This window comes from Macaca fascicularis, chromosome 2 (genome assembly GCF_037993035.2).
Source record: "Macaca fascicularis isolate 582-1 chromosome 2, T2T-MFA8v1.1".
NCBI lineage: Eukaryota > Metazoa > Chordata > Mammalia > Primates > Cercopithecidae > Macaca > Macaca fascicularis.
The window spans coordinates 81,587,657-81,610,887 of record NC_088376.1 but is presented as its reverse complement, the minus strand read 5'-3'; the positions used below and the strand labels follow the sequence as shown (position 1 = coordinate 81,610,887).

The 23,231-nt window shown below is 36.7% G+C and overlaps 2 protein-coding genes across 55 annotated transcripts in view; one reads left to right on the top strand and one right to left on the bottom strand.

Moving 5' to 3' along the window:
- Window positions 1-11,865, top strand: part of PHC3 (polyhomeotic homolog 3) — a 94,318-nt gene extending 82,453 nt beyond the window's left edge. For 18 of the 50 annotated variants that reach the window (XR_012430846.1, XR_012430849.1, XM_074031388.1 and 15 more), the window contains one exon: window positions 2,075-4,237. Coding sequence is in view for 18 of the 50 variants with exons in the window: in XM_074031388.1 (XP_073887489.1) it covers window positions 2,075-2,229 (155 nt within the window). In the remaining 32 variants the exon portion in view is untranslated. Of the gene's footprint in view, window positions 1-113; window positions 245-2,074 lie in introns of all 50 variants that reach the window. The other 32 variants (XR_012430851.1, XR_012430853.1, XR_012430850.1 and 29 more) reach the window with 5 other exon arrangements.
- A 2,026-nt stretch (window positions 11,866-13,891) lies between these two features.
- GPR160 (G protein-coupled receptor 160) overlaps window positions 13,892-23,231 on the bottom strand; it is a 48,616-nt gene continuing 39,276 nt past the window's right edge. For 2 of the 5 annotated variants that reach the window (XR_012430858.1, XM_065540154.1), the window contains exons 3-5: window positions 19,669-19,792; window positions 16,783-16,921; window positions 13,892-15,387 (exon numbers count right to left, since the gene is read on the bottom strand). Coding sequence is in view for 4 of the 5 variants with exons in the window: in XM_065540154.1 (XP_065396226.1) it covers window positions 14,299-15,315 (1,017 nt within the window). In the remaining variant the exon portion in view is untranslated. Of the gene's footprint in view, window positions 15,388-16,782; window positions 16,926-19,668; window positions 19,826-23,231 lie in introns of those variants that run through there. The other 3 variants (XM_065540155.1, XM_065540163.1, XM_065540164.2) reach the window with 3 other exon arrangements.

The window sequence follows — 23,231 nt, the reverse complement described above, 5'->3', positions numbered from 1 at the left end:
AATGTAGCTCTTATAGTTCTCATTACTTCTCATTGCTCCTGTTTTCTGAATCTAAGTAAGTCCCACCCTATCTTTCTCTCTCTTCTTTTCTTTCCTGTGTTCTTGTAAGTAAGACTGAAGAGAGAAGAACATTAGTTCTTTCATAAAAAGAAGGATGAAGTCACAACTAGATGCAAGATTAGTCAGTTTTGTCTGCCCAGTTTTGTTGAGCTACCTCTGGGAAAAGAAAAGGGGCTTTTCTATGGTGAGTAATCCCATTTCAACTATAGTTTCTTTTATAAGATAAATGGGCAAAAACATAAAAATTTTGTAGAGGATATTGAAATATGAATTTTTCAAAGTCTGAGAAATTATTAAAATAGAAATGGAAAAGCTAGTTGTTATATAGGAAACGGTAAAGATACAACTAACAGAGGACATGAGAAAAAAGCAAGAGAAAAAATGGACACACAGCTGTACACAGGAAAAAATGTTTGTATTACTCTTACAGATAGCTCTTCTGTAGCAGATTATATTTTTGTTTATTGTATATTTACTAATTCAGTCCTTATTGACAAATATTATGTATTCAGTACCTATAATGCTTTGTGTTTTGTGCTGGGTTGTAAGACATAATCTTACATAGACAAGAGGATGATACATTTGCAAGTAGAAAGGATAATTGAACTAGCAAAATTGTGGCATCCAAAAGTGTAATGTAACTATTTTCATTTTTCATTATCTTTTTCTTTTTTTTTTTTTTTTTTTGAGACGGAGTCTTTGCTCTGTCGCCCAGGCTGGAGTGCAGTGGCGCGAACTCGGCTCACTACAAGCTCCGCCTCCTGGGTTTACGCCATTCTCCTGCCTCAGCCTCCCGAGTAGCTGGGACTACAGGCGCCCACCACCTCGCCCGGCTAGTTTTTTGTACTTTTAGTAGAGACGGGGTTTCACCGTGTTAGCCAGGATGGTCTCGATCTCCTGACCTTGTGATCCGCCCGTCTCGGCCTCCCAAAGTGCTGGGATTACAGGCGTGAGCCACCGTGCCCAGCCGTCATTATCTTTTTCTTTGTGTTTTCCCTTAGAATGCTGATTTGAATAAAATAGAAAAACTTAAGCTGTCAGTTTTTATGTGTATTCTTAAATTCATCTTAAAATTTTACTGTCTCTCAAGAAAGCTTCCATATTTTTGTATTCTCTCTTGTCTCAGCTGCTTAATTCATTACCTTTCCTATTGGTTTCTTTACCCTTAATGGGTAAGTTTGTTGAGTAATCTGGAATTGAAAATTTGGTAGCCAGTAAAAACATGTGAGTTTCAGGTAGATACTAGCATTGTTACCTGCTAAAGCACCTGGTTTAGACTGAGAGCTAAAATATTGGTTATATGGCAGGAAATTCACCAGCAAGCTCATAATTTCAATGAGAATTGTTTTCTTAACGAAAGTGGAGACAAGCCCAGTGATACTAAGATTTGAAGTTGAAGTTACAAGTCAAGCAGTGTAATACATTTCAGCAGCATTGCAATAGATTGGTAATACAATATTGAGAGATTTGATCTGTCCTGAGTGAATAAGAAAAATATTTTAAATGTACTTGTCAAGTGAAGGTTAAAAGTGGTACTTACTTGAGAAAATATTTCTAGGTTGTTATTTAAATGGCAAAACATTATATTTTTGTTTCCTCTTTACCTGTATGTGAAGGATGTATTATACAGAGATAAGTTCATGAGGTATAACTAGTTAACCCAAACCTGTTATGTGGCATGCTTTGAAGTAACACCATAGTCCTTTTTGTGAAGGAAGTATTATATCTAGACTTTGTACATTTTTACCTCTTATGAATTATTTCTATAACATTATTTTAGAGCAAGAATTCCAAGCAAATTGCTTTACCTGGAGTTTGAATTAATTCTTATTTTCAGAATGCAAATACTGTATTCTTCAAGAGTGAACTCAAGACTACCATAAATAAATTTCATTTGTTTCTCAGCCTGTATTTCAGATTCTCAGACCCAGTGAGAGCATAACTGTGACTGTTAGGAGTAATGTCTAATTGTTGTATATTTAATTCTAACTTCCGTCCTCTGGTCAAATTCCAGGCTGCCAGGATATTGCAGATGAATTCAGAGCACAGGAGATTGATGGACAGGCCCTTCTCTTGCTAAAAGAAGACCATCTCATGAGTGCAATGAATATCAAGCTAGGCCCAGCCCTGAAGATCTGTGCACGCATCAACTCTCTGAAGGAATCTTAACAGGAACATGAAACCTTGATAAAACAGCAGTTTTACTCTTCTCATACAAACTTGTAAGGTAAAGGCCTAACTTGGTCTAGAATATGACACTTACTGTAGTGGATAGCCAACCACATTGGGATTTCCACATCAGATACTGACATTTCTTCTACAGGTGTAATTATTCATCATACATTTTCATAATTAACAAACATTGGTAAAATTAATTTTACAGGTTACATGAAACATTGAAAGACTTGTTATAGAGGGCCATGATATTTTTCAAAGAACTGTGTTACACTAGATAATTTTTTTAAAGGTGATGTTTATCATTAATATAAAGAATCCTTTTAAAAGTAATTTAATGATTTACATTTCTCCTCTTTTGATTCGATTTTCTTATACATTTTTTTCTACCCTATTAGTTTTCTAAAGGTTGTCATGAGAGGTATGTTATGGAATAATTTAGTAGTCCAGTGACAGAATCATATGAAATCAGTGTACATTTTTTAAAATATGTCTTTTAGACATATGCTTTACCTATAAAAAAGGAATTGTGTTCTAGTATGAACAATACTGATCTGGAAGTGAGAAGAGTTAGTTCCTATTCCAAACTTGACCAAGAATTTGGTTTGACTGAGAAAGTTTTCCTCTCAGTTTTTGTACATTTATTTAGAACAGTGGTTCTCAGTGGAGGTCAGTTTTGATCGCCAGGGGACATTTGGCAATGCTGAGACATTTTGGTTGTCACAGCTTGGGGCTGGGTTTAGGGGAGGGTTGCTACTGGTATCTAGTAGGTAGAAGCCAGAGATGTTTCTAAATATCTTATAATGCACAGGACAGCACCCCTCCACTATCAAGAATTATCGGTTCAAAAATGTCGGTACTGCCAAGGTTGAGAAACTCTGATACAGAAGGAGTGATAAATACTGTTTTCACCCAAAGGAATACTTTTAAAAGATGGAGCATACTAAATATATATGATGAAAGTATTATTCACATAACATTCATATTCTGCTGAATAATTTTTTCTAGTTTAATCATACTAGTAAAAGAAAAAAAGATCTACAAATTGTCCTATAAAATAAGGACTAACATGCAAATAATTTAACTCTCAGAAAGTACTAATTCATTCTGATTATCTTTCATACCTCTGTGCTCTTCTGCAGTGATGAAGGCATAATGATTATACCTATGAACTAGTGCATAGCCTTTTCTGGCAAGAAAATAGTTTGTAGCAGATATGTGGTTGCTCTTTGGATTTTTTTCTAATGTTGAACATGCTGGGACTAGCTAGAATGTACATTCCTACTTCCTTTACCAAACGTTTGCATGCTTCCTGCAAAGCACTTACCAAGTGATTTCTCTTAAATCACCAGATATAATTTTGTATGTACATGTTTGAGGAAAAAAATTTAAAGCAAAACCTTTTACTGAACAGTGTTCTATAGAATTATGACACTAAAACAAAATTGTTTGTGGAAGCCCTGAAAGCTTTATAGTCCTGGACATCAAAAATTTTATTTGAGATGATGAATGTTTTGTTTTACTCTTTTCTTATATTACCACGATTGAGATATTTTAGTAATTGAAGGAACATACACAGATATTTGGCAGAAGTCGAGTAAGGAGGGGAAAATAAAGAGTCCATGAGTTTCAGTCATTTTCACTGCTCTTTTCAAAAAGATTGTGTTGAGCTAGTAGAAGACTAAAGATGTCACTGAAGACATCACAGATATTATATTTATCTTTTGGCTTTGTGTACATTAGAGAATGTTGATTATTTTTATACAAAAATACAGCGGGTAATTTTTTTAATCTTTAGATGCCTCTTGTTTGAATGTATGCTTTGTGGAATTCTTTGTGTAGTAATGTTTTAAAAAAAGATGTTTACTGATAGTTACATGTAGGATTAGAATATGTAATATAATATAAGGCTCATGTTCCAGACCTACGATAGCTTGTAGTCTATGTTACATATTTCTTTATATCACATTTTTAATCATTGGATTAAAGTTTCAAGGAAAGCTAGGTACTCTATAATCGGTTTTCATTTATTAGCAGTTAATCATCATGACAGAATTGTCATATGCTTGACTTTTCCCCTCTTCTTGGAATTTCAGAACACAATACAGGCTAAGCATTAGTAAGAGACGGCTCACAGTATGAGGGAGGGAGGTGCAATGGAAAATCTTGCTGGAATTAAAACTTCTCATAGATTATCCACAGTTAATACAAAGTTTATTATTTGGGGATAGACTCCTCCAGCAATAATGATTACCTCCCATAACGATATTACTGTGGCCTTTAAGGTATCAATTTTGAACTGTGTTGTAGGCTCTCTTTTTATTTATTTGCTTTCCTACTAGCAGCCATTCTGTACTTATTGAAAGCCCCTGTGCCTACTGCTGTCTTAAAAGTTTTCAGGAGGGGCTTACAGGAGGGTTTTCTATTGGAGAATACCTTATAATCTTAAATCTAGTCCAGATCTCTGTTGTCCCCACTCAGAACATACCCAGAAGATGCACTTGCTTTTTTCAAGTGAGTTTTTATTTAAAAATGGCTTGTTTGCTATCACATTGGTACAGCTGTTTCTTCCAAGATGAGTTAATCATCTTAATTTCAAAGCTTCAACTAGGTATAATGGATATATAGACAACACTGAGCATCCACCTCTCTCCTGAGCTTTAAAGCACAGTTTCAGTATGATATAGGTGGGGAGTATAATTGTTTTCATATCCTTTCATACTACTACTAATAGTTCTAGGATTTTGACTGGGGAGAGGTAATGACAAACAGGGAACATGAAGGTTCTTCCTACTTTTGCTACCTAAGTTTGCATTTTCTGACTTCCTTAAAGTGTTGCACTCTTTGTCCCATTGGGATAAAAAACCGTTAAGTTTGAAATTTTGCTTTAAGCCTTGTGTTCCTAGGGAAGTTAAACAACTAAGAGAGCTGATTTGTGAAAATTATTTTTTATATGACATTAATATTCATCAAGCCTTGTGTAGGCATGTGTAAGACACAGCTATGCAGCTTTGAATAGTCAATATAGTATGAGATAGAGTGTTCCAAATCCTGTCATTTTTTAAGTAGCGTATTATTGCCCTGATGGTACTGTTACTTTGCTGTTGAATGCTCTAAACAGAACTTTTTAAAAAGGTGTGGTTTAAGAGCAGTCACCCAGGAGTAGACAAGGTGGAATGGGAGGAAAGAAATGGTAATGCAAAAGCTTGAGCATGGGAAGGGTCAGAGGAGGAGGCCATCATCCTTGTTAGCTTAGCCTGCTTCAACACTGAGCACATTTCTGCACTTTTGAAGTGAATATTCATGTTTTACTTAGAAGAAATAATTTCCTTTCATTAGGGATCCCAGTTGATTTTTGTTTCCTGGTGTATCAAAATACTTAGAACTATGAAACAAGTATTATTGTGATCATGCCTTTGAATAATTTTTGACATAGCTTATCTTCATATATCAAGTATAAAATTATAATGAGACATCTATTCACAAATACAAGTCTTAGATTGAATTGAAATGTGTTACATAGTGCCCTGTCTCCCACTGACTTGTTCAGTTAAATGTCTTAAAGTACATTATGTCCATCTTCAGGCTTTTGGTTCCACAACGGCACAAGTATGGTAGGGAGGCAATATAGTCTTAGGCTATATGCCTATATTAAATGTGTATAAACGATTTTTGAAAGAATACATTATTATAGATGTATGTGAGTGATGCTGACCTGACAGCCATATCCAGTGGATGAAACTGACTGGACATACTGTTAAAATATTTTAAAGATATATTTTCAACCAGAACAGCCTGGTTATAGTTTGTGGTTTAAAGACTCTCACCTTGATGAATTGCAGGAACACATGCAGCCTACTGGCATTGAGCATTAGCTAATGGCATGAAAGGGCCTCATCTCACTACCTCTCTTAAGGCCTCTAGCTCAAAGAAAACTGCATGAAAACTTATTTCTTAGATCTTTGTCTCAAAATCTTTAGCGAGGATTTTGTACTGGGGCTAACTTGATGAAGGGAGGCAGCTGGGGCAGGACTTTCTGATACCTGACAGTCATGTTCCAGAGCAACCTTTGGGCAGTGGAAACTGGCCCATCTATGCAAAATGATTGCTCAGTCTGTTTCTTGTGTACTACATATGTAACTAGCTGGGCCCTAAGGAAGGTTTTCTAGGGGGAAGGATAGGGAAGTAGAGGAGGAGACAAGTAGGAGGAACAAAGCATTCCAGACCCAAGAGGATAGAAGTTATTTAGGATAGATATGGCCTACATCCATAGTTCAAAATAATACATTTTAATTGTTAGATGCCAGTTATAAATAGGCTATAGTTTTTATATGTCAAGATTTACCTGTAATCAGACTCATTCTTTCACTCTCTATACCCACTATCTCCATGCTTAGGAGCATGGATATTAATAGTTCCAATGATATATAAGTTAGTGATTTTTGATTTCCGAAAATTTGACAACCTTTTATTATAGTTGGAGAATATTTGTCAAAAATTCAAAGGTTGTTGTAATTGAGTTGCCAGCATTACAGAGAGTTTCCATTTTCAGATACCACAGTTGAATCACCTCTGTAGATTGTTACAGAGGCATTTTAAGATAGTATTTTATTTGTTAGGTTGTATCTCAGTCTAAGAATTGGGAAAAGAAAAGCTATAGGTTTCTCTTTCCTAGTCTGGATTTCGGTAAACACAAGCCTACCTCTGCTTCTTTGGTTCACAGCAGTGTGGATCATGAAATGAACTGTTTACCCACATTCATCAATATTGGTATTTTATAAATCTACTTAGAGCATTTAATTTCATCTCAAAGATTGTGATCCAGTTTAGATAAGCACAAATACAGTATTAGGAAAAGTAAATATGCAATCTTACTAAAATTTCAACTTGTTAAGCTGTATATCTTAAAAAAAAAATTATTTGGGGCTGGGCATGGTGGCTCACACCTGTAATCCCAGCACGTTGGGAGGCTGAGGCGGGTAGATCACCTGAGGTCAGGAGTTCGAGACCAGCCTGACCAATATGATGAAACCCCATCTCTACTAAAAACACAAAAATTAGCTGGGTGTGGTGGCGTGCACCTGTAATCCCAGCTACTTGGGAGGCTGAGACGGGAGAATTGCTTGAACCTAGGTGGCAGAGATTGCAGTGAGCTGAGATCGTACCCCCGCACTCCAGCCTGGGTGACAGAGCAAGACACCGTCTCAAAAAAGCAAAACAAAACAAAAAATTCTTTGGGAAGATAGGTCCTCTTTTGTTAGAAGTTCATAAAATGTATCCTTACATAGTTTTGTTCACAGTAGTTACATAAGCTTTCTTCAAATAAAAAAAGTTTAAAATTAGATTACCTTCTTTGGAAAAAGAATTTCCTAAATTTTAAAGAATTTTCCAAGTTTTACATATTAGTTTTTAGAACCTAATCCATTTTCAAATTGTACTATGAGAAAGCTTTTTTTAAAAAAAAAAGTTGTAAAGCATTAATACAAATATAATTATTACCATCACATTCCAGAGAATATGGCTTTTTCTAAACTTTCAATTTAGAAAACATACATTAAGGGGGAATCTCTGCCCTCCTTTTCAGCTCTGAAGACCAGCTTTTCTACTCAGACACATGCACACACCCCTTCCAAGTGTCATGTTTATGGGAACGTTTGGGAAATGTTTTCCAGATGTTTTATTTTTTCCCTTTTATAGTTTGTTGACATTTAATCTTATTTAAAGATGACAATTTTAATCTGAAATGTTAGAGAAGAGGTACAACATAATGAGGTTCTAGCTAGCTTTCTACTTTTGAAAAATATTTTTTTTCTACTGCTTTTTACAAGTACTGGTTCTCTCAGTGATACTGGTGGTGTTCAGTATGAATCCATAGAAAGAAAACAAAACATGTTGTTTAAAAGAAGCAGAGTAATGAATTTCAGTTTGGAGAAAACCAATATAATTTTAAAACACTGTTATACTAACATAGCAAGGTTTTAATTAAATATAAGAGTAAGGTAGTAAGTTCTTTTAGAGCACCTGTTTAAATTTACTCCAGGAATCATCTTAAGGATTGATAGTCACCATCATTTATTGACCTAAAAGTTACATTTCATGGAATATTATCAGTGTTAAATCCAAGCTTTGTGGAGCTTTAACTGACGATGGTGAAAAAGTTGGTGTTCGTGAGAGTGGTGGGGTGTTTAGTCATCAGTGAAGTTAAACATCAACCTGTTTTAGAAAGAATTTTTTAGTCTTGCTTCAAGTAAACCAGAAGTGTCTAGTATTTAAATCTTTATTTAGAATGCTTCCCTTAAAAGTATTTTTTTGTTTTGGGTAGCATTAAACAGTAAATAATCTATTTCAGTAGTAAATAATAGATGAATTAAGATGATGATGAATGAGGATTAACACACTGGTCTGGAGACTGGGGTTTTATGTCAGTGGGTTAGCTGTGTGTGACATGTTGGGCAATTACTCAGCTTTTTTAACAGCTTCCAGATATGCAATATGGTCCCTGTACTACTCAAAGGTTGATTTTGGTTTAATTCATCTTTGAGGTACCTCCCAGCTCTAAAACTATGATTCTAGGCCATGTAATGGGGTTGCTCCTACTTCATTCTCTTTCCCTTTTTAAGGGTTCGGTTTAGCATCCATTTCTTGGGTCACCTACAATCTTTGTTCTCCTAAGGATTAAAATAGAAAATTCATACGTAACAAGCAAATGAGGACATTTTCCTAAATGCTCCTTATTGGTTAACCACTGAATATATGAACACATATGAATATTGTCATTCATGTACTTATATTCATTTAGCAAACCATTTGAACACTTATATGTGCAGTGTGTGGTGATCATGACATGAGGAACTAGTAATAAGTAAAATCTTCCCCCCAAAATTCATTGTGGCTTAAATAGATATGAACATAATCATTACTACTTAATAAACTGACTGAGAGGGAATCTTAATATTAACTTGGAACTGGGAGGGAGTATTTTTATGCATTGGGTAAAGGGTTAGGCTAGATGACATCTAAGGGGTCTGAGTGAATCATATCATAATTTTTATAACACATTTCACATACTAAACATCAGTTGGCCCTATACCTGATTAAGTTACAAAATTTAGGAGACTTAACATTAAGGACTTATAGGTTGAGACAGCCCATATTTCACGGCATTATTTTAACACTTGAATCTGTTCCAGAGTTGTTGCTATACAAGGCATGTGGCAGAAAAAAAAAAAGCTGGTGTTGATATAAGAGCTTTTTACCCAGTATTGACAGTGTAGCAACCTTTTTTTTTTTTTTTTTTTTTTTTTTTTTGAGACGGGGTCGCTCTGTCGCCCAGGCTGGAGTGCAGTGGTGTGATCTCAGCTCACTGCAACCTCGCCTGGATTCAAGCGATTGTCTTGCCTCTGCCTTCCGAGCAGCTGGGATTACAGGTGCCCGCCACGACACCCGGCTAATTTTTGTATTTAGTAGAGATGGGGTTTCACCATGTTGGCCAGGCTGGTCTCGAACTCCTGACCTCAAGTGATCCACCCACCTTGGCCTCCCTAAGTGCTGGGATTACAGGCATGAGCCACCACGCCTGACAGTGTAGCAACTTTCTAAAACTGAAAAATCTCAAAGGAGATCACTGGAACAGACTCGTTCATTTATTTTTTGTTTTTAAATTAAGATGACGCAAAATAAATGTTACTGTATTTTAAGCTATTACAAATATCCACCTTTTAAAGATACGTAAGAAGCAGTAATATTCTAGAAAGCACATACATACAAAGGGCATCCTTTAAAATGCAGAACGGGTAAACATGAAACAGTTCCATGCTTGAATTGGTAAGTATTTGGGGGATAAACATTGAATGGGAGAATCATTTATTGGGTTAAGGTCCCTTCCTTGTCACTCTGGGATGCTGTGAATCACATTGTACTTCCTATTGACACAGCTTTACATGTCAACATCAGTTGATACTAACATTCTCCATAAAGATATAGAATGAAAATACCTATTAAAAATAGTTTATCATTCTTGTGGCTTTTTGTTTGTTTGTTTTGAGACAGAGTCTCGCTCTGTCACCCAGGCTGGAGTGCAGTGGTGCGATCTCAGCTCAATGCAACCTCCACCTTCCCAGGTTCAAGCGATTCTCCCACTTTGGCCTCCCAAGTAGCTGGGATTACAGGCATGTGCCACTATGCCTGGCTAGTTTTTTGTATTTTTAGTAGAGACGGGGTTTCACCATGTTAGCCAGGCTGGACTCAAACTCCTGACCTCAAGTGATCCGCCCATCTCAGCCTCCCAAAGTGCTGGGATTATAGGCATGAGCCACTGCGCCTAGCCTGTTGCAGCTTTTTAAAGCAGGAAATATCCAAATAAAATGTTGGGTTAGAATCTATATTAGAATCTTTCACACTTAATTGAAAACGGGAAGACTATCATCTAAGTAGCCAGATAATCTGGGTTTCAAAAAATTATTCCATGGTACTAGTTTAAAAAATACTTTTCAAGTGTTTTAATTTTTAAAGTATAACTAATTTTTCAAATATTTTATGCTGTTAAAATGTGTATTACATAAATACTTTTTGTATATGTATTAAATTTCAAAAAGTCAACTGAATGTGCAAAGATGATATATAATTTTGGATGTATACATTTAAACTAGATTCCCAGTCCTCTCCTTCAAAAACTTGGTCTTTGTTTTTCCTATAGGGGAAAAAGTCAAAATAAGTTCCAAAAATTATCCTCAAAGTAGTAGTATGCTTGTAGTAAATGAAGGTTGGATAGATGGATACTGACAATGGTGGCAGGCATTTCAAGCCTTTTATTAAATTAGTACTTTTTGTCTTCTTCCTTATTAACATTTTGTTGTTAATTTTAGCAAAGACCAATTGTGATAAACTGGTGTTTTTTGGATGCTTCAAGCACATGTTAACCAATTTTGTAATTCCTCCTTTTGGTTCCTCCCATTGTTCTAAAATAGGACTTTCGTATTATTAAAACCTCAAAAGATGATCCACCCAGGATGAACAAAGATCACCAAGGGGAAAGAAAACATTTTTTATCTTTACAGAAAACAAATGTTAAGATTATATATAGATGTATTCTTTACATTGGATATTGTATTAGAGTCCTCCTTACAAGAAATGAAATAGTTTTTAGCACTCTTAGCATTAGAGTTCCTAGATTGGTGTTGATAGCTACAGTTTTAAAATGTATAACCTGAAAATGAAGGTTAATTTTGCATTGTAAGAGCACATTTGATCTATGTAAAAAGTGTCCATTTGGTGTATTTTTTTAAAAAAGAGAAAGCACTTTCATATTAAGTAGCATGTGTATGAATTTAGATTTTCATATTTGTTGTGTCTGTATTCAGTGAAGTAAATTGAGCATTTAAATGTTTGTTGATGGCAACATTAACTATTAAATTAAAGCACCTTATACTCTGCTGCTTAACTTGCTTGTAATTGCACCTTTGTTACCTGCACATTTTCATATAGAATATTGTTGTAACATTGCTTCGTGTGGGTCTGGATGGAAGATTAGTGGGCCTACAGGATCATTTATTTATATTGTTTATATTATAATAATATATTGTAGACCAGTTGTAAGTTCATTTCTTTACAAATAAAAGCCTCTTCCATTTGGCTGGTCTATTGAATAATTTTTTTTCTTAAGCTTGTGAGACATGGGGAATCCTGTGTTAAACAAAAAGCTTAGTGAGGTTTGAAATGGTTTTAAAATCTCCTGATTTAAAATCTGCAAAGAGTTTTAAGTCTTTACTGATTAATTTCAATATATTTAAACGTATTTCAGTCCCATATTTGGCCAACTAGAAGGCAATATATTTAGAGGAAAAAGTAACACAGAGAAGGAAAGAGGGCCGGGTTTTAATGTTTTAAACTGTTTAAACACACCCTGATGTTCTCTTGAACATAGGATTATTTGTCCTAAACTTTCGATATAGTTGGCTCTCTATATGCATTTGGTTTTTATAGAATAATGTGATTTTTATTCCTACTTTCTCTATTTTTTTTTTTTTTAACATTGTAGCATCTATTATAGGGGTTATTTCTGTTCCCTACCATGTCTTCTGTTAACAGACCTGATCATAGAGAGGTGGACATATGATTGAAGACAGGTTGAACAGTCATTCCCTGGGACTATATATTTGAAGTTAGGAGATGCTTTAAGTTGGAATTATGAAAGCCCTGAGCTGCTGGCAGCCAGAACACCCACTTTGTGGACACAAAATGGAAACCAACAACTCAAGAGAGATTCTCCTAGTAGTTTACCGAGTTGTCTTTCCAATATCCAGCTTGTTCTTAGAATGGCTCAGGTTGAGTTTGTATTACCTGCTACTCAAAGAATTCCTCACTGAGTGCCCAGGAGCATTTCCCAACTTGTCTTTATAGATGGTTAATTAATTAGCTAATTAAAGAGACTTCTGTGCTCAAGTAAATGGGTTTCTTCTTCATTATAGCACTGTAAAGCCTTAAGATGTTCATGGGCATTGTACATTTTCAAGTGAAAAATCATTAAGAAACAACATTCTTCACATTTGACTCTGAAACAAACCATTCTTTTTGAGAACAGTCAGTGAAAGGCAGTGTAATATAGTGGTAAAGAGCAAGAACTCTGGACCAGAATTCTGGGTTTGCATCCCAGCTTCCCCAGTGTCTAGTTGTATCATAGTGAGTTTCTTACTTTCATTGTTTAAATTTCCTCATCTGTAAGAAGGGGATAATAGTTCCTGTCAGAGTTGCTGTGAGGATTAAATCAGTTGCTGCATGTGAAACACTTTAAGATGGTACCTGGCACACAGGACACATTTCTTAAATCTCTTTGCCATTATTAGTGTTCCATAGCACTTGTTTTAGGACATTTTTTCAAATAATGGAAAGTAATCCATTTGTGGATCATGAACTCAATTTAGTGGATCAAAACCAGCATTTAAAAAATGACACTAAAAAACGTATTTGCATGATATGTAAGGGTATTGTTATGACATGTAAACATAATACATACATGTCTATGGGTCATGATGTTAAAAAATATATCTTACTATAAATATAAAAAAAAAAATTCAAAAGCCACCAATTCAGGAAAAGCTAGGTTTAGATTTATGCAATATAGTATTTATAAATGGGTGATAAAAATACCTGTGTAGCTTAATTCCTAAAGTAACATAAGATTATTCTGCCACTCATATTGTTTTACTCCAATGAAGCAACTCTGCCCATCCACCGGGGGAGGTTTGGCAATGTCTGGAGACATTTTTTATTGTTTCTACTGGGCATGGAGGTGCTACCAATCAGCGGGCAGAGAGCAGGGATGCTGCTAAACTGCCACCCAACAGAAAATTAACCAACCCCAAATGTCAAGAGTGCTGAGGATGAAAAACTCTACTTTTACATGTGATACATTGCTAATGTCATTATGATGTGACATGCAAGTATGTGACATACAAGTTATAATATGAAAACGAATCTGCTGAATCATGGAAAGGGACCTAGTCATTACTTCCAGTTCCATAAGGTGAGCAACCAGAACTCTCTTCTTCCAGGAATATTTGCATTAAGAACAGAGATACACTTTTTAAAATTAGCTACATTTAAAAGAAGCTAATCTTCCTCTTACACTGAACTTTATACCAAATCATTTTAAGAACAATTTTTATTTTCTTGCTTTCATTTGAACATTTAATAAAAATGTTTTGGTTGGTATCTTAAAGTTGTCAGTGAAATCTCAGATTTACATAACAGTTTGCATCCAGTAGTATTTTTGGGTAACACAAACATCAGTATGGCCAAATGTTAACTCATTTCACTTTCTGTGTTAATAACAAAATAATATTTGTAATATACTGTCCCTGAACAACTATAAAAATTTCTTGGAATTATTTCGTTTTTAAAATAAAACACTATTTAATAAATAGTATCATAGCCCCAAAAGACACATTGTGAACAGTATCAAAGTTAAGGGGCAAAAGCTTTAGTTCAGTTTATTTTTTAATATGTCCTGAGTTCCTTCTGTTTGTAAAATTATGATCTTACTATAGTCGTAACTTTTAATTAATATTAACAAATCATTATTGATATAGGCTTTTCAATTTGCTCAAGATTAGGAATTGTAAGTGGAATGAAGCAGCACTTCCAGTTGACAAATGGATCCAAAGGTAATCCAATGTCTCTTAAATTAAGCTTGTGACAATTAAACCAATACACTGTAGCAATAAGAAAACTATTGACAAAGTACAACCAGGGAATATTCATCTCAATATATGCTGGAACCTGAACTTTAAGTAAAAGAATGATTACCTGAAGTAGTACAAATGGTAACCAGGTACTGAGAAAACAGACAATGAGCTTGGATAAGAATATTTTTTTCGATCTCACAGTATAATTGGAGTGGGATGAAAAAGGAAAATATAAGATAGTTTCATTCATATAGGAAGTTATCCTGACAGCCTGTACCAAAGTAGTAACTTCTTCCCAAGAGGTTATGAAAGCTACAAATAAAATCATCACCATGAAAAATGACAGCCAGTAACTCTGAATGCTGACATAGAAAGGACAGTGGTGAGAATAAGCATTCTGTGGCTTCAGGCTTTGGTAGATGGCTGGGTCTCCCAAAACATAAGCAAGGACTGAAATCCAAATTAAAATTACTGTAAAGAAATAAAATAATTTTTGACACTTAAATGAAAGCTTGGTGGTTTTAGAGAAATTGAGGCAATAATCTATACAAGCTATCAGGAAAACTGGATAATGCAAAAAGCCATAAGTAAAGGAAATAATTTGAGTAAATAGGCAGATGTGGTATTTAGTAAACCTAATGCTTAAAAGTACAAAATCCCTGAAATACAATATAATGGAAATGTTTACCAAAAGTAAAAGATCAATGAATGCTAGTGAAATGCAAAAATATTCCATAAAATTTTGACAGGTGTTTTTTCTTCTCATTCCTAGTGTAAAGATATTTAATAATATTTTCCCAAGTATGATCAAGAACAGCAGACAGTTAACATCTAGGGGCTGGTTGGTTTGACGTAACTGGTACTGAAAAGAGCAGTTCTCTGAAGAGAGGGCAGTCATATTTTTACTTAAATTTCAAGAAGACCTGCTGAAATACACATGATAAAACACTGCTTCTTTTATTTTCCGTCCCTGAAAAAAAAAAGTGAAAAGAAAACCTTAATGTTACCTATTTTGAAACTTTACAAAGCAAGCACCACTATTCTTAAAAGCCTAATTCAGTCATTTCCCCAAATAATTAAATATATGAATAAGAATTATATGTCATATAATACAGAACATAAAAATTAATGTGTATACTTTGGTCATTTTTTTGAGACCCAGATGGTCCAGAACTCAGAGATTTTTAAACCAAAATGTTAAATATAAATTACTAACTTCTATATATAAGTACAGGTTTTAATAACTTAGAGAAATGGTTTTATCTACCAGGGCCAAAACTCATGCCTAAAATAGAAGCTTGATAGCAATATGCAAAACAACTACATAGAGCTTTTAATCCCACCTCACTCTGACTCCAGACTGCATGACCCCAGTCCCTTTTGTCAGTGAAGTTTAGAAGCTATGCTTTTGGGGCCCCTTAACACAGTTTTCAAAGTTTTTAGTTGCAGGATCCTTCAGATTGAATCTTTTCCTGAATCTCTGAAAACAGATGGTTTCAGCTAAAAATAATGGAAACGGCCCGGCGCGGTGGCTCAAGCCTGTAATCCCAGCACTTTGGGAGGCCAAGGCGGGCGGATCACAAGGTCAGGAGATCAAGACCACAGTGAAACCCCGTCTCTACTAAAAATACAAAAAAAAATTAGCCGGGCGCGGTGGCGGGCGCCTGTAGTCCCAGCTACTCAGGAGGCTGAGGCAGGAGAATGGCGGGAACCCGGGAGGCGGAGCTTGCAGTGAGCCGAGATCACGCCACTGCACTCCAGCCTGGGCAACAGCGTGAGACTCCGTCTCAAAAAAAAAAAAAATGGAAACATAGGTAAAGGAAAGAAAGAGAAGTGTTTATCTTCTGGATATGATCTTTCAGTTAATGGCATGTGGAGAGACAAGATAATAGAGGGAAGGAATAGGGACTGAGTATAGATACATGAGAACATCAGGAAGCAGTAGGTAAAGGCAAAGGAACAGGAGTTGAGGCTTCAGTAATACATGCATTTGGAAGCAGGAAAAAGAGATGATGAAAGAAGTCAGAAGAAGAAATCAGGAAAGGATTGGAAGGAAAGGAAGGAGATTCAAGAAACACATCCTTAAAAAAAAAAACAGAGTTGACCCAAACTTACTTCTACAATACTATTCAATCACAGTATTTATAAATAGGAAAAAAAAAAATGACAAGAACAACAAACCCAACCACAAATGTCAACAACTGGAGATGGGTTCAAAACCACACAGGTTGGCTGGGTGTAGTGGCTCTTGCCTGAAATCTCAGCATTTTGGGAGGCCAAGACAGGAAGATGGCTTGAGCCCAGGTGTTGGAGACCAACCTGAGCAATATACAGAGCTCCCTCTACCAAAATATATATATATTACCTGGGCATGGTGATGCACACCTGTGGTTCCAGCCACTGGAGAAGCTGAGGTGAGAGGATCGCTTGAGCCTGGGAGGTCAAGGCTGCAGTGAGCTGCGATTGTGCCACTGCACTCCAAGCCTGGGTGACAGAGCAAGACCCTGTCTCAAAGAAAAAAAACAAAGAAACAAAACACAGGTTGAATATCCCTTATCAGAAATGCTTAGGACCAAAAGTGTTTTGAATTTTGAATGCATCCCTAATCCAGAAACCCACACTTTCATTTGAGCATCAGGTCAGTGCTCAGAAAGTTTTGGATTTTAGAGCATTTCAGATTTCAGATTTTGGATTAGGGAGGCTCACCCAGGGATATGGTCATCTTTATGATATGCAGCCATTAAAAATGTTTCTCAGGATAGGAGGAAGACTTGGTTTTCATAGTTTTCACTCTACCTTCATTTGTTAAATTTTAAGCCTTGTGAATTTGGTACACGTTAAAAAAACGTCATGATAAATTTCCACAGTATGTTTAGTTAAGTGAAATGCAGGTTACAAAATTATGCAGCAACATGTCATGTAAGAAATTATACATGCATAGAAAAAGGCTAAAAAGGTACATATCAAGTTATCAATACAGTAGTGTTATACTTTGTTTCCCAAACTTTAAGGAAAAAAATGGAGTACTGAGTCTGAAAACTGAAAAAGTTAAATTTGCCTAAAAATAGGTCACTGATGATTAAATAATTTTGTCTGAAGGTAATCAGTGTGACAATAGTGAAAACATGGAATCAATCCAAATGCCCATTAGTGACAGATTGGATAAAGAAAATGTAGTACATATATACCATGGAATACTATGCAGCATAAGAAAGGAGATCATGTCTTTCACAGGAACATGGATGGTGCTGGAGGCCATCATCCTTAGCAAACTAACGCAGGAACAGAAAACCAAATACCACATGTTTTCACTTACAAGTGGGAGCTAAATGATGAGAACTGATCGACACAAAGAAGGGAACGACAGACACTGGGGTCTACTTCAGGGTGGAGAATGGGAGGAGGGAGAGGAGCAGAAAAAAATAACTATTAGGTACTAGACTTAGTACCTGGGTGACAAAATAATCTGTGCAAAAAACCACCATGATACGAGTTTACCTATAAAACAAACCTGCACCTGTACCCCTGAACCTAAAATAAAAATAAAAAATTCACTGTGAGAGAGTTTTGATGACAGTTTTGTCGACAGATTGAACCATTACTCTCATGGCCATAAATCGGTCATAAGATAACTTATTAAGGTATACAAATAATGAATCTACTTACAGAAACGTGTGTATGTGTAAAGGCAATTATAATACAAAATCTATTTTCATAACTATAAAAGACCCAATCAAACAAGTACTTCCCACACTCAAGTTTTTTTTCCCCTGTATTTAAACATAGTACAGTTTAATTTGATCCTATCCAAAAAAGTTGCATTCCAGATTTGATATACAAGGGCAGAGAAACGTAGCTGCCGACTTGACAAATGCCATTGGTCTTGCAAGTGGTGTTGCTTGGATAAAAAAGCCAAGATGAGTAAGACTGTAGGAAGTCCCCCTTGTGCCAAAAATGGAAACAAAAAAGGCTTAGTTTTAAACAACCAATGTTGGTTTAAAATGAGGGTGAGGAAATCGTGTGGATTCATATTTATAAAGACCCATTTTTCAGAAATGTAACTTTAGGATAAAAGAATAGAATCATCTGTCTCACATAATTTTAACTTTTATAACTCCTATTCTAAAGTAAGGAAAGCCAAGTCAGGCTGGGGGTCGTGGCTCATGCCTGTAATCCTAGCACTTTGGGGAGGCCAAAGTGGGTAGATCACTTGAGCTCAGAGGTTCAAGACCAGCCTAGGCAACATGGTGAAACCTAGTCTCTACAAAAAATACAAAAATTAGTTGGGTATGATGGTGGGACCTATAGTTCCAGCTACTTGGGAAGCAGAGGCGGGAGGATCACCCAAGCCCAGGAGGTCGAGGCTGTGGTGAGCTAAGATCATGCCACTACATTCCAGCCTGGGTGCCAGATTGAGACTGTTGCAAAAAGAAAAGAAAAGCTAGGTAGGCAACATCCAAGGGATGTTTTCCAAGTTCCTGTTTCATCACTGACTCTGACCTGTGGAGGCACCTGGAAGATGACAAAAGCAGGGAGGAGGAGAACCTGGAGGAGGACCCTTGTGTCTCCTAGGGGATAAGGAAGGTCCACCGAGGAGGAAGAGAATCAGTTACAGCCACCAAGGCAGGAACCAAGAACCTCTTCAGAAGATGACTGGAATAAAGACGACAAGTTCGACATGGAATATGTAAGAGAATCATAAAGCTAGAAGAAAAATAAGAGCAGGGAAGACAGGCAACTTGAGGCAATAAAAAGCGAAAGGAAGAAACTGGAAAACAAGATTTTAGCCAATTTACAATAGTTCCTGAATACCACGATCATGGAAACCAATCAGAGCTTTCTTAGATGAGACCAATTTTATATACTGTACCCCAATTACCCCATAAACCACTATAAGTGTTCAAAATTCCAATATTTTGTTTTTAAAACAACTCCCTGGAAAAGTCAGAAATCCTTTGATAAGCTACCTGAATTTTCCCTGGAAAAATGTTCACAGTAAATATAGGGACTCAGAGATTTACAAGATCTGGTCCTTTTCCTGCATGATTCTTTAAACTACTTGTGAATCAACTCACATGCAACCTGAAAAGTTAATGCGAAAGTCCTTTTCAAGGTATCTTGCTTTACGATCTGGCCCAGTTTGGAGGTATTAGCAGGGCCTCAGGGAAACAAACCATGATTTCCTTTCACTGACCCAATCTCTGTTTTTCCCTTTGTAACCCAATTAATTCTTAACAACTTGCATACTTACTCTCCAGTGGGTCTTCTTTGACTGATGATCTTCCTATTTAATTTTGCTTTTACTGCCTTCAGTTATGTTATTTTTGGTTCCTTGCATTTCATTTTGATACACCAAAATGCTATGTGAGTAAGCTCTGTGTGAAAGATAGAAAAGAAAACGAAACATTAAGAGCTATCTTAATAGCAAGAGTCCAGTTAAGTGGTTCCAGATCACTGCTTAGAAAAATTGTAGCTTTTCGTGGGACTGAAGCCAGTAACTAACTGCTTACATTCTTAGTTTCTTTCTTGCAAAAGGAAGAAAGGGGATACTTGTATTGAAAGCACATCAAAAATGAAGAGATTGATGCATATACCACATTTACTTAAAGGAATCTTACTTTATAGTTTTCAGCCACAGGATAAAGCAGCTGTCCTCAAAGTTTTTGGTTGCAGGACCCTTTGACCCTTGTTGCATGTTAACATCAATAACATTTTTTAAATGTTATTTAAATAATATGGTAAAAAATTACTATATTTTACCAAACAATAATTTAGTGAGCACAGTGGCATTGTTTCACATTTCACAACTTGCTTTAATGTCTGGTTTAATAGCAGACAGCTGAATTCTCATCTATGCCTGGTCTGTCACGCAGACCCTGACCGAACAACAGATGAAAGGAGTACTCAGACACAGATATGCAGTGTAACAGCAGCTAGGGGGCTGCCCAGCATTAGTGGCCAAAGAAGAGAGCAGCCTCGAACAGCTGGAGCTGCTTGCTTTTATTCAGTACAGACATAATGCCGAAAACCTGGAGCAAACATAATCTGTGGGTAATTCACATGATTATTCCCCCTTCCAGAGAGCAGTCATGCGTGTGGATGAGCAAAGGTCGGTTTCTGGACCACACAAGTGAAAAAGCCTATTTAAGATAAATCCCCCTACACGTCCTTGTACCTACTCCTTGCCCTCTGCCTCAAGGTCAGAAAACAGCTGCCTTCAGCTTATTCTCCCCCAAAGCTATACAGAGCCTTCCAACCTTCCAGAAGGCCTGCTCCTTTCCCTACAGTTTCTCCCACCACTCTGACCTATCTACATCTCTCCCTTTTGTTTTTTGCATCAGGTTTTGTTGAAGAGTACAGATGTGTGCAGCAACAGGTTTGACAAGCACAGCAGTTACAGCTGTGTTCTGTCTGGCTTTGCATAAAGGGGTTTGCAGCACATAATTCATCAAATTCTGCCCTCTAGAGGAGGTATTGACTGGCCTCTCAAGTTGTTTTAGGGACTGACCAGTCCCATGGGGTCATACAGAAGTTGTCTGCTATGGCCTCAGTTAATCCTTTCATAAATGGGCTAGTGGCTCCATTTTCTCTAGTGGTTTTTCTTATCTCTTTATAAGTGTTGAAAGTAATGGGTTCATGTACCCGATTGCCTTGTTGATCTTGCATTACCAGGCAGACCAAGAGCTCCCTTTCTAATGCTGCTTAAGACAGGGTCCCATAACTGCAGTGTATCCCTTGTCCTTTTTCCAATTTATTGGGAAAATCTGTCTCCTCCATGGCACCTTTACCCGGTAACGGTGGGACTGAGTGAGGAGAAGGTGGCAGTAGGGTAGATGACGGTTCTTCCTCCCTTCATTTTTTAGGCTCTTCTGTGTAGAGTGGGGTCAAAGCAGCCCTAACTAAGGCCCATAATGTTAAAAGATGTTACTGGGACCCCGTTGCCCTTATGCATGATTGATTGTCATTTAAGATTTCTTCCCACTTGCTCCCAGAGCTCTAAGTCTAATGTGCCTTCTGGGAACTATGGGTTATGGAAAACAAGTTTGCATTAGGTCCCTTAACTGAGCCTCTGAAACCGAGGCTCCACTAGCTTTAAGCAGTTGTTTCAATACTTTTATATGCTGTTTCTGTTGAGCAAATAAGTGTTGTCCCATGATGAAACCCTAGCTTGAAAATTCCCTGGAACTTGGAAATCCCAAGAGGGCTCCAATTCCAATTACTTGCTTACTGCACAGTCTCTTCACCTTTGTTTTCGAGGGTTCCGTCGCAATCCATTGCAGCATTCTTCACACAGGGCACCAGCTGTTGGGTCTGTCCCGCAGACCCTGGCCAAGCAGCGGATGAAAGGAGTACTCAGACACAGATATGCAGTGTAACAGCAGCTAGTGGGCTGGCTGGCACTAATGGCCAAAAAGAAAGCAGCCTCAAACAGCTGGAGCTGCTTGCTTTTATTCAGTATAGACATAATGCTGAAAGCCTGGAGCAAATACAATCTGTGGGTAATTAACATTATTGTTCCTTCTTTCAGGGGGACCCGGGACGGGGAGGTTGCAGTGAGCTGAGATTGCATCACTACACTCTAGCCTGAGCAACAGAGTGAGACAGAGTTGTCTCAAAAAAATAATACTAATTTAAGAAAATAAAAAATTAAAAAGCAACATTCAAATAACAGCAACTGTATTGATTACTGATATCCATAGGATTGTGACTTGACTATCCATGTGGATAATGAAATTTTGTCCCTCCAAAAGGTAAATATAAACTTTGAAGAGTTTGTATTTGAAATGTGGTCTTTGCTTGACATGTATCCAAATTCAGTGGAAAAAAATAAAATGTCACTCAACTCTGTTAATGTTTTGCATTTATTCATTTGCACAGTACAGTTATATTCAGTAAGTAAGAAAATATAGAAATGTTTTTATTTTACTTATTTTTTAAAATAGGTGATATAATTTACATGATACAAAAATTGGGTGACAGACGTGTATTACAGTGAAAGTTACCTGTCCCACCCAATCCTCCAATACCCCCACTCTGCCCAGCGTTGTCTAGCCAGTTCCCCTCCCTAGATACAACCACTATACCAATTATTTGTATATATTTCCAGAGATATTCTAAAGCAAAGTTTTAAAAAGAAATATGAAATTTCCTTATTAAGACAACTAGTGAGAGATCCTTGATTTGTCTTTTCCTGTCTTATTTATACACTGATAAAATCTGATAAAAGAGGCACAAAGGCAGAACACAACCAAGAATTATCAGTGATCTGCCAGAAGCAGGAGTAATTCCCACCAACCCAAACATAAGGTTGGTGATAAGGAACGCCAGTGAGGCCAGGCAGAAGACAGCAAGCAGGGGTTATCTCAGGGTAGGGGACAGGTGATTTTTATTATTCTCCTTCAGTGTAGAATTAGTGCTCACCCACAGGCCTGCTTCGTCTCTGCTTCTGCCCATGGAGGATTTTTGTTCTTTGATCCCTACAGTGAATGGGCTACCAGGCCAAAACATTTCATTGCAGATGAGTTGCCCTTCAGTGTTGTCTTCCCTGTCGTGGGCTGGGGAGCGGGGGAGGCAATGCATTCCAAATGGCACATTACAAGATGGTGGAGCCTCTGTCAACCTGGGTCCTTGAGTGATCGTGTGAAGCAAAGCCCCTGGCGATTCACAATGGGTGTATAGTATGAGCAAGAAATAAACCTTTATTGCATTAAGTCAATGGGATTTGGCCTATCCTGACTAATGCCATTCCTTATTATTCTCTATATCCTTTGAAATTTTTTTTAACAGGATGTATTATTTATTAAAAAAAGGTAC